This window comes from Rhinatrema bivittatum, chromosome 2, assembly GCF_901001135.1.
Source record: "Rhinatrema bivittatum chromosome 2, aRhiBiv1.1, whole genome shotgun sequence".
In the NCBI taxonomy this organism is placed as follows: Eukaryota; Metazoa; Chordata; class Amphibia; order Gymnophiona; family Rhinatrematidae; genus Rhinatrema; species Rhinatrema bivittatum.
In genome coordinates, this window is record NC_042616.1 from 425,745,696 (window position 1) to 425,757,744 (window position 12,049).

The 12,049-nt window shown below is 46.0% G+C and overlaps 1 protein-coding gene across 1 annotated transcript in view; it reads right to left on the bottom strand.

Annotated features, from left to right (window-relative positions):
- Positions 1-11,453, bottom strand: part of DESI1 (desumoylating isopeptidase 1) — a 28,325-nt gene extending 16,872 nt beyond the window's left edge. Inside the window, exons 1-4 of the mRNA XM_029590260.1 lie at positions 11,244-11,453; positions 9,165-9,186; positions 8,845-8,914; positions 4,975-5,084 (exon numbers count right to left, since the gene is read on the bottom strand). Coding sequence (XP_029446120.1) covers positions 4,975-5,084; positions 8,845-8,914; positions 9,165-9,186; positions 11,244-11,370 — 329 coding nt within the window. The 5' untranslated portion in view covers positions 11,371-11,453. The remainder of the gene's footprint in view (positions 1-4,974; positions 5,085-8,844; positions 8,915-9,164; positions 9,187-11,243) is intronic.
- Positions 11,454-12,049: the final 596 nt, after the last annotated feature.

Below are 12,049 nucleotides of genomic sequence, written 5' to 3' on the forward strand. Positions count from 1 at the left end.
GTGTGGGACAGCTACCTATGTATACCAGCTTACATAGGAGAGCACAACCATATCACAGTAACCTACAGTGAAACACATGGGGGCCGATGCAATAAATATGCGCTGAAAGCGGGCGCTGAACTTTCAGCGCCCGCTTTCCTAACGCGCCCCTCCTGGGGGTGCCATGAAATATTTAAATTAGAGGTCACATTATCAAGGAGGTGCTAGGGTCACTTGCGCACCCCTAGCGCCTCCTTGAGAACAGGAGCCTGCGAGCGTTGGCCGTCTGCTGGTTAGGAAAACGGACGCCGAATTTATCAACGTCCATTTTCCTAAATAGCACATAGCCAGGGGTTCAAGAAACGAACGCTTGTCAACTGAGCATCTGTTTCCTGCACCCGACTGCAGGCGGTTTTTGTTTTTTTTTTAAAGATTTGTTCCTCCTATTAATATTGCAACAATAATAAGTAGGAGGATGTACAGAAAAGCAGTTTTTTCTGCTTTTCTGTACCACTTTTAGGAGCGCTCAGCAATTAAAACCTGCTCTGGGCAGGCGTTAATTTCTGAGCGCAAAAATGTGCGTCTTAGACACTTTTTTTTTTTTTGCATTCGGAGTGAATAGCTAATAGCCTCATTCACATGCTATGAGTGCTATTAGTTTCACTCCGCGTTGGACGCGTGTTGTGGAGGTGCTAATCCCTTATTGCATAAGGGAACTAGGTAAGGCCTATACAACTTGCATCCAACTGCGGGTTAAACAGTGCGCTCGGCTGAGCGCACTATATTGCATCAGCCCCATGGAGTCTGTGGCAGAGTGGAATAAATGCATACATAAAAATAGAGTGAGAGAGGGAGACAAGTGCAGAGAGTGATCCTCTCAAAATACAAAATAAGAGACCACAAATTGGAAACATAGATTATGCAGAGAAAAACTGAACTGGAAACCCTGAAAAGCCAGATTCTGCATGCTATACACCAGAGAACTAGAAACGAAACGCATTTCCTCCCGGGCTGTCCAAAATACAAAGAGACCAGAGCTGCATGCTTCCCAAAACTGACAGAGAGAAAATCCAAGCTGTCCCATAAAAGAAAAACTGTGTTGCAGCAATGGCTTTTAAAATTGCTCTGTTTGCGATAAAGAAAGAAAAACAGGGAGAGAAGGAAAACAAAGCCAATTCTTGGGTTCTGGTATTTGTTTGTAGCAGATTATCTTTCAGGTCTTCTTGTCAGGATAGGACACATTTCTGTTCAGAAAGCAGAGTTTTACTTACAGAAACAGCCTGCTATAAAAATGCCTCCCTAATATGTGGGTGAATGTATGTCTGTAAGTCCTGTTTACCCAGAAGGAGCAGTAGCACCCCAGGGATGGAATTGGGGAGTTTAGCAATAGCCACATGGATTAGCAAAACTATGTGCAGAAATTTTCCTGAATGTTTTCCATGCAAATAACAGGTGTCATAGCGTACGAGTAAACTTGGTGGGATAATTTCAAAGTGGATTTATGTGCCCAAGTCTGCTTTGAAAACTGAGGGAACACATGTGTAATAACTGCTAAGTAATTTCAGCGGGGCCCATTATAAAATAGGAAAATTGGTTCTTACCTGCTAATTTTCGTTCCTGTAGTACCACAGATCAGTGCAGACTCCTGGGTTTTGCTCCCTTTCCAGCAGATGGAGACAGAGAATGTTTTACTGACACTGCTACAAAGCCTAGTGTGTCACCTGCAGTCCCCTCAGTATTGACCTGTACCCAAGCCAAGATAACTACACTAAAAAAACCTGAACTGCAAAACTCCCCGAACAAGCAGGAGGATGGTGAAGTCATAATCAACTGGAAACTCTGTGCCAGAAATTAAAGTGAATACACAGCGTGAAGAACCACCAACAACTCTGCGCTACAAAACAATACCCTCAGAACAAGCAGCAGACTCTCCCCACTTGGCAAGTCTCTGGACTGATCTGTGGTACTACAGGAATGAAAATTAGCAGGTAAGAACCAATTTTCCTTTCCTGTACATATCCAGATCAGTCCAGACTCCTGGGATGTACCTAAGCACCCCTAAACCGGGTGGGACCTGGAGAGTCCTGCTCGCAGAACACTCTCACCAAAGCCCATGGGAGCCGGAGTCCCAATATCGATAATGTCTGGCGAAAATGTGCAGTGACTTCCATGTAGCCGCCCTGAGCCTTGGCCCTAAAGGTCACCTGAAAATGCATTGAGTGAACCCTCAATCCCTCCCCCAGAGACAGGACAATCTAGACATATAAGATGAACCAATTGCTCCTTTAATCAATGCACAATTGTAGCCTTAGAAGCCTTTCACCCCTTCTTTGGACCACTCTACAGTACTTAAGAGGTGATCTGATCCTCAGAAATCATTAGTAATCTTCAAATTCCTTTACAAAGCATAAGGAGAAAAACCAACGGAATCCGGGAAAAGCTGGAAGTTCCATCATCTGACTAAGATGAAATGTCAAAAACACCTTAGGCAGAAGGAAGATACCGTATGCAACAATATCCTCAACTCTGAAGGCCGTAGAAAGGAACCCTGTCATGACGACGTCTGTAGCTCTGAATTGTCCTGCCTGTACAAATAGCCCCCAGAAACAAACAACCTTAATACCAGACTTTCCTCAATGGTTCAAACGGAGCGTCACATAACCCTCTAAGCACCAGGCTTAGACTTCAAGATGGTCAGATCTTCCTCGCCAGAGGACACAAAGTCTCCACCCCTCAAAGACAAAATGTATGATATCCGAAAGGGTGAAGAACAGATATTCCTCCACTATAACCCGGAGACAGTCCAAAATCTCTACCTGTACTTTCAGAGAGTTAAAGGACAGACCCTTTCCCAACTGCTGTTGCAGAAAAAGCAAAATTTGCGACACTGTTGCCTGAATAGACTGCATTCTGATAACAGTATACCAGGACTTGGAGACCCTCCAAATCCCCACACACACTAAGGATGAGGAAGGTTGCCTGGCCTGCAATAATGTAGCAACAACTTCTTCGGACTATCTCCTCTGACTCAGTGGACACCTCTCAAAGTAAGGATGTGAGACAGAAGTGAACCGCCTGACCCAACAATATCGAGCCCTGGTGGAGAAGATTTGACTGGTGCCCAAATCTCAGTGTTCTGTCTATGGCCATGTTGACCAGAGCCATGAATCATGGTCAACCAGATCTGCAAACCATGGGCAACATGGCCCCCTTCGAGCCACTAGAATCACAACATCCGGATGCTTCCATATTCACCGTCTCTCCTTCCACCAGTGGCCATGGAGGAAAGACATGAAGAATGAGAATGCTTCAAGGCCATGTAAGCACCCAAACATCGCTTCCTTCCGTCCCGTAAAAAAATCAGACATGTTATCGAACTACCTGGTCACCATTAAGTATATATGGGAATACCTCCACAGGTTGTAAATGAGATGGTTCACCGGAAGAGACAGCTCCCACTCACCAGGGCATAGTTGTCTCCAACTGGGAACATTCACTTGAAAATGTCTACCCCAGTGATGAAGTAGGCCAATCGTTGCATCACTCAATAGAAATTGCACCGGACGGATGCAAAACCGTGGTAGAAAGGCAAGCAGCACAGAACTCACTGCCCTTTTCTCTGACCATGATAGACCCTGATGCCTTCACCTTTGCCCTCACTATGTCACTGGGGTCGACCAATGGCGGCGGTAACCCCTGTGACATGGTAAGGGCAAAGGGCCGTCGGCGCCATTTTGACTATTGGCAGCCGACAGCCCAAGTCCAGGAGATCGCTCCTGGACCCCCACTGGACCACCAGGGACTTCTGGCAGGTCTTGGGGGGGTCAGAAGGGTGGGGAGTTGTAGTAAATTAATTTTGGAGGTATTGGGGGGCATCAGGAGAGTGGGGGGTTTTGTTAGATTTTTACTTTTTTATTAAAAATTTGTCTGTGAGCCCTGGACCCCCGCTGGACCACCAGGGACTTTTGGCAGGTCTTGGGGGGGTCAGGAGAGTAGGGGGTTGTAGTAAATTAATTTGGTAGGTCTTGTATGGCTCTCACAGAATTACATTTTAAAATATGTGGCGTTCATGGCTCTCTCAGCCAAAAAGGTTCCCGACCCCTGGCTTAGAGGCTATAGAAGACAGTTGGCCCTTCCTTTCTGAGATGTAATCATAAGGGCATGGGAATTTGCCCTGTTGGAACAGACCAAGGAGTCACTGGGCCCAGCATCCTGTTTTTAATAATGGTCCAGATTTATTTGATCCAGTAGGCTCAGACAGCTCGAACAGTTGAAGGTCTATGCCTTAGGATAGGCTCATCGAACCCATAAAACCTATCTGATCCTTTCTAGTGCCGCTTGCAATGAGTGAGAGGCAGTTCTCCCCACCCTAGAGTGTTTTAAGGCACTTCAGGGCAATAGTTCCCCAGGCCCCATTGATGCATGCCGATCAGTATTCCATCTACAACTCTTACAAGATGAAACAAGAATTTCTACCCAGAACTAAAAATGTGCCCTATTTTCCACATGCCCGGATCCGAAAAATCTCCCCACCCTTGTTGGGAATCCGCAAGTCTCCCGGCAAGTCCTGAGAGCTTGGTGTGGTGTGGACAGGATCCTGAACACGAAAGCTAGTAGGGACACAATCACACGCACAGTGATTTCATTAGCCTTCTTTTTCTTTGGAAAGCGGGTTGAAGAAAAAAAAGAAAAAGAAAAAAAAAGAGTCCCAAGAGCAGGATCTTTCTCTCTCATTCGTTAAGGAATGAGGGGGCATGTCTGTGGGAAAGGCACACTTTTACCTGGTTCAGCACCCATATCACTGTATTATCCCTTATTATACAAGATTCTTTCAAGTCAGCCCAAACTGTGTTTATTTGCCTTTGGGTCTGCTAAATATCCTTTGAACCTTCTAACAACAATTTTCAGCCCTCAAAGCAACTGTCCCAACAGGCGTGGAAGTCCCTCCAAGGGAAGCAATCTTTCGAGTTGCATCCCCTGCCTTCCCAAACTCACCGGAACATGGACTCTCCCAGGGCCGACAGGTACTCCATGAAGATTTCCTCTGTCACCTCCGTGCTCCCAAGATCTACCACGGAGTCCGGGGGTCCTAGCAGCGTTCCTCCCTACAAAAACACACAGATAAACCCTCGTCAGCGAGAAACCATTATCCTATGAAGCTTCCCTCCTTCTCAGCTCTCCCTTCCTGGAATGTCTCAGTTGGATCACAAAAGGATGTTCTGAACAGGAAGAACAGAGGCTGCGCTGCAAAAAAACAAAACAAAATAAAAACCACCCCCCCAAAAAAACAAAACTAAAACATTTTCTCTATGCGGTCATCCAGGCTTTTGAAAATGCAGATGTCAAAAAACAAAAGCTCCATTGGTCAGTCCCTACACAGGTCACACGGATAATGGTCTGATCGTGCATTTACATGGCACCCAACAGCTCAAGGCGACCACACAAGAATGCAAGGAACGATCTGCACAAGTCCTGCAGGTGCAACAGCCGTTCAAAGAGCCTACATATGATCAGGGGTGGGGGGGGGGGGGTAAGGGAGACAAATCCAAGAAGAGAGGGAAGGAAGAGCACGGTGATCGCAGACAGTCCAACTGCAGGCAGGACCTGAGAAAGGGAGCCTGACATAATGCAAAAGGGAAGGGGCTGCAAGGCAATGTATGCCAAGAAGTGCCTCAGGTTACGAGATAAAGAGCCACACACACTGACCCAGGGAAGAGAAGGTGAGGAAAGCAAAGAGGGAGATGGGACACTGGAGAGGAGGAGGTCAGACATCGGCCCCTTGTCACCTTCCTCAGCAGAGCAGCTGGGAGGAAACAAAACCCAAGGGAAACAGGAGCAGCCTTTATCCTAAGCCCAGAGGGTCCACCATGATTCCCGTTCCCTCTCTCTTCTCGCATCTCTCCGACACTATGGATCACCAGGCACTCCTTTTTCTCAGTCAGGTATCACTGTGAGCCTCTTAGGCTGTGTAGGTCTTCATTAACAAGTAGAGAAGGTGTGCTCCCATTAACTGAATACGGGTGTGGGCCTGGTGGCATTCTGCCCGACCAGCACGAAACTCAGCCATTGCAAATCACACCAAAGCAAAGCATCCTACTGCCTGTCATCTTTCCTGAGACAGAAGGTCACACACAGACACGAGCTCCCCATAAAGCATTCTTGCTAGACTTTATACAAAAACCACCTAAAAGCCCTTTAAGTGCACGCCATCTATTCCTCACTGATGTTTATCAAAGCTCTATTCCCAGCCTACATATGGTCCATACACACTCCAGTTTCTTCTTATAGCCAGACCTATCGCTTCCATCCACTTCTCCGGTTCTCATCCTGCTGACCTCATGCTCCGCAATATAAATTTTCCTACCTTCAAAACTGAGCTTTTCCTCTGTCATTCGCACTCAAATAATATTTCTCCGCCTGCAACTCCCACTGCAACTATATGCAAGTGTAGATTGCGTCTGAAGTTGAGAGCTATCCCTACCTCTCCAACCTCTCTAACTCCCAACTGCTTCTCTCTTCTACAACTTGCAGGATTCTTGACCAAGTCCTGACGATTTCTCACTTCACTTATATCAAACTTTACTCTGACTGGATTCTCATTCACTACCATGAAACTCTTCCAAATAACACAAATCAGAGCAAAACTGTCTCTCCAAACTGGTCTTCAGCCTGCCTCACCAGTCTCAGGCTCGCTTCCAAATTCTGCTGTGATCCAATTAAAAAAAAATCTAGGACTCACTTATAAACAAAATTCTCTCCAAGTCTCACTCTCCTCAGATCCATCTCTGTTCCATTTCATACTGTTCTCAACTGAAGACCAATCTAGTTTCCCCCCAAGTCTTCCTATGCCCAGTCAAAATGCCATTTTCGCTTTAGTAAATGAATGAACAGGCAAACTTTATGCACACACTGCCTATCATTTTCTCCCAACCACCTGTAACAGTCAGAGGAGAGCTCAGTGTCCATGTCCATGCACTCTCCGGCTTGGAGCTGGCTGACTTTTAGTCAGGTGGACATCTGTCTACTCGGACCCAAGGCAGTACTCAATAACATTTGTTCCTGAATTTTATCCATAAATTAATATATTTCAGATACAAAAACAGATTTTATTCAGAACTATTTATCAAAATACTGAAAAGAGGTTAAATCTACATATTTTGCCTATTTTCTTCAAGAACTGGGCCTACAAGCACACTTGAATTTTTAATACGCATTTTTTTTTTATGATTCCTGTCAAGTGATAGTCCCTACAATAAAATTCCATATTTAAGATATTTCCAGGAGGTTCTGAATATTTCCCCAAATTTGGTTTCCTCTATTACAAAAGTATTATTTTCTAACTAGTTAAGCAAATGTTACGATTCCTCCTAAATCTGGAGTTGACTGACTTTCTGGAATCTTCTCAATACGAGGTGGCGGAAAGATTAATATTAGTGGCCTTCTTTGCTGAGCAAGATCTGAGCACTGTTACGAAGGTGTATTTTTCACAATATGGACTGTGCAATTTATGGGGCAGAATGTCAGAATTTTCCAAGATTTAGCCCGAGCCATCCAAGAAAGGAGGAAGGGCTTCCTGACTATGCATCAGGAAACCCTTGCCCTTGGGGCTACTTTTCTATTACTATTTCCCTGTAAATGTGTGGTTACATTTCAACAGAATTCATATGTGTTTTTTACCCCTGTGTAGCTTAGAAAGTTTGATTCTAAAAAGTTGTTTAATGAACCCAGCTTTTCATCTTCAGCTCTAGAACTGGTCTAATTTACAAAATTTCAGGATATTTGTACAAATCTCATGCAGAACAGTTTCTTATGTTTAATTTCTTATTTAATCTCATCTTTTCTGCCTCTTTGATTTGTGGACTGTTTAGATTTGAGGGGTTTTTTTCTTTGTAGAATTTATTTCCTGTAATTTGGTTTCAATCATGTTTCTGAATCAAAGTATTTTGGCTTTGTTGAATATTAAAACTTAATAAAGATAAAGTTTAAAAAAAAAAACACAACAAATTCCATATTTTCTACAATGTGCAAAATAAGCAGTAACCTTGAATTAAAAAAAAAAAAAAAAAAAATCAGAAGCTTTTAATTTTTATGTTACTTCTGAAACGTTTTAAGCCTCTCCCTTGCGATTTCTATAAGCATAATCAAGAGCATCTAAACTCTGACTTCCCCTACTGGTTCCCAGTGGTCTACACTTACAAAGATGTCACAAATTACATCACACACATACTTTAAGTGATGTCACTTGTAGACGCTGCTCCAAAAATTAAAACAATAACTTAGAAATGAGGTTTACAATATCCAGTCCTGGTTTTACATCGTGGATTGCATGGACTCTGTTCTGATTTCCCCAAGAAAAGAAGGACAGCCTCACCAGGTATGTAAGAGGGGTTAAAAAAAGAAAAAGCCAGAACCATACCAACTTGTCCTGACAAAAATGAAACCAGCTGGCATCTCAAACTGAGCAGCACCAAGATCTCAGCATGCGAACATAAAAAGTTGCCATACTAGGTCAGACTGAGTATCCATCAAGCCCAGCATCCTGTTTCCAACAGTGGCCAATCCCAGCTACAAGTACCTGGCAAGTACCCAAACATTAAATACTGTAGATCCCATGCTACTAATGCCAGTAATAGCAGTGGCTATTCCCTAAGTCAACTTGATTAATAGCAGTTAATGGGCTTCTCCTCCGGTAACGTATCCAAACCTTTTTTAAACCCAGCTACACTAACTGTCCTAACTGAATTCCAGAGCTTAATTGTGCATTGAGTGAAATTTTTTTTTTCTCCAATTTGTTTTAAATGTGCTACTTGCTAACTTCATCAAGTACTGGAAGCAGAAACCCAGGCCCTGGGAGGGATCACTTACAGGTGGGCAGCTGGAGATTCCTGCGCTGCCATAGAAGAATTCATCCTCGTACACGATGATGGCGGTGTGCCTGGCAGGGAGAGACGGGCGAGGGTGGGAGAAGAACAGCGGCAAATTAAAGTACAGCGAGGAACGAGCATGGCTTTTCTAAGGGATGCAAAGCAACAAGAAACTGCAACAGCAACAGCAGCACTGCCAACACGTCATACATACCCGCTTCAAGGTATAATAATGGTGCCCAAAGTGCACAGCGACCTTACAGGGGGAGGATCAAGCTGGGAGCACTCAAAACCATGCATGAAATGAAACCAGCTACTTACCAGATGCCTTCCAGCTGTTTCCCTGTTAGAAGAAAGACAAGGAAAGGGAGAAAGACCATTAATAACTTGTTTTTCATATATGCCAATTCTTATTCTAATGGTGGTATTGCTAATAATAGAAGCAGTGACATGTAAAGGTTATAGTTTGGGCTGGAAAACTAGGGCCCCTCCCAGATTCTTATCCCATCTCTGCCTTTGGACCCCCATGAATTTGTGATTCAGTTAACCTATCTGTCACTATACCAGGTGTCTTCCTAGGGCTGACACCCAAGACTTCTCCGGAATCATAGTCTAATGCAGTGCCTTCAGATCTGATCAGATACGCCATGGAAAAGTCACCACTGCCTGATGCTCAGATCTAGGCCAGCACCTGGGCTCTACTCTCAGCACCTCCCAGCAACAAGAGACACCAGCAGTGGATCTTAATGTGTAGAGGCCCCTTCCTCCTAGCTACAGCACGAGCCCTGGGGCGTGACAATTAATGGACAGCATGCAGGGCATGGATAGCTGGATCCTGCTTTGTGCGGCACACACAGCATCCTCCTCGAGTCCTTCCAGCCTCTGTCTAATCCCCAGGCTGAATGAGACAGAGAGCGCATGCACAGAGCACTGGATGTGACTCACTGAGTGCTGGGAGTAGCAGCAGTGGAAGAGCTCTGGCAGCCACATGAAGCAGCCAAGATAAGTCACCGAGCCCAGCTGCCCACACTACACCGACTTCTCCCTTCTCCTGCACTTATACATACAGGCAGCTGCTCCACTGTGATGGATTCATGCGTCTCTCCATCCCCTCACTCCCTTTCTTTTAAAATTTGAAAGAGAGACTGGTGAGACTTTCAGTGTTTTCCTTGCTCTTCTTTCAGTCATACGATTCCTCTCCATGTCCACATTGCCTGATCCATGGAGGCTGGTGTGCTACACAAAAGTTTTGTTATTGTAAGTGTGACTTGGGAGAGAAAAGGTTAGGAAACTCTGATCTAATGCTTCAATTACTACACCAGTTCCTCTTTTCTGTAGAACCAACTGGAATGGAGGGCATAAAGGTGAAGGGGTAAGGCTCCAAGTGGTACACAAAAACATGGCAAAGAGAGACTAGCAAAAATAAGCAGAGTTCTCATGCCATCTCACAACGCCTCCCCCCCTCACAATTTCTATGGATTACTTTCCAAATCATTTTGGTTTGGAGTTGCACTCTCATTGCCTCACAAATCTCGGACACTGAAAAGAGGATGCAGGAGACTGTCAGTCATCTCTTTTTTTTCATAAGCTTCTCCTGAGGGTTGGTTTTTTTTTTTTTATAACAACCATATGATCAATAAAACGAGTGACACAAAGTGAAAGCCCCTCTTCTTTTTCCAAAACTCAAAAATTACAGATCAGTGACTCCTCTGACAGGTTGCTGCTGTTATTATTATTATTCTTCACAACCCTCAGCAATGGCTTTTCCCTTCGGGCACAAAGTTGACCAGCAAGAAGCTGTGACCTCATTTCTCTTCCTGAGTCACTTGCGTACTCTCACTTTACAATTCTGCCAACTCACGGCTAAAAACGGGCCCATTCAGAAACATGCAAATCCGGAGTGGGAAAAACGGGAAAGAGGGAGAGGGAACAAAGTTCACAGCATTTAAACAGAATAGCCCTCTCCTTGAACCTCTGATCGCCCCTAACTCTGACCATCTGCTACGGACAAAGAATGCAGCCAGCGCAGTCCATACCTAAACGCAGCCTCCCCCGCCCCCCCGGCCGGGCTGCCACAACCAGATGCACGATTACAATTATTATTCTCAGGAGATGCTGGCATGCTGTAAATGGAGGATTTCTTCAAGATTTTTTTTAAAAAGAATAACTTCCAACTGCTTAGACCAGGCCAGACGATAACCAACACACAAACCCGATAAATAAGCCGCAGTGGTGCCCCAGCGCTCCTGCCCGCCTTCTTTGCCGCATTACTGTCACCCCGTGATCACCGCGGCCGCCGCTGCAGGAGAGGGAGCTCCGAGGCGGGGGAGGGGGTGCTGGGGCGGATGTTGTTGTTGTTATTATTGTTGTTGGGTTTTGCCGCTGCCGATCGCCTCTTACCCAGCATGACGGGGCTGAGCCTGCGGGCCATGCCCCGGGATAAGTCGTACACGTACAGCTTCACAGCCTGCGCGCCGGGCTGAGGCGCCGGAGGGGGCTGTGGTGGTGACGGCGGCGGCGGCTCCATGGCCCGAGCCGAGAGCGAGAAGGAAGAAGAGACGGAGCGAGAAACGCACGCGCACCCACGCTCTCACACTGACAGAACGCCGGCTCCAGTCACGCCCATTTCACCAGGGCAACCTGGGGGCGGCCAGCGGCTCCGCCCCTGCCGACCCCGCCCACATCGCCACGCCCCCTCAGCGATGATCTCCCGCCTCCTATCGACGACGGCGGCTGCTGGTCCTGGGAGGACGTTGTGGAGCGGCCTGGGTTCCCACACTGGGCCTGTGCTTAGACAATTGTTACCTCCTAAGTGTGTTCTCCGCATTCTGCTCTGTCCCTCCCCTCCTCTTCACTGTCCACTGCCTGGGGGGCAGGGTGAAGATGGAGGGGACAGAGCAGAGCAAAGAAAAGATGCTCTGTTCCCTAAGCTAGCCCCTCCTCTCCAAGCCGGTGTGCAGAGAACAGGAGGGGAGGGGTGAGACTTGAGAGACATTTTAGTCTGCTATTGCATTTGCCAAATATTACTACTCTGTCCACCTGACAAACTCTTTTATCCATCCCTCCCCATCTCATTGCCACACTCAATTCCCTCCTTAAACTTACATCGCCTCCCCTCTCCCTTTCGCTCTCTGCCCAGACTAGGTCTATTTCCATGACAAGATTCACAGAATTAATCTTGAGTTCTCAACACTGTCACTTTTACC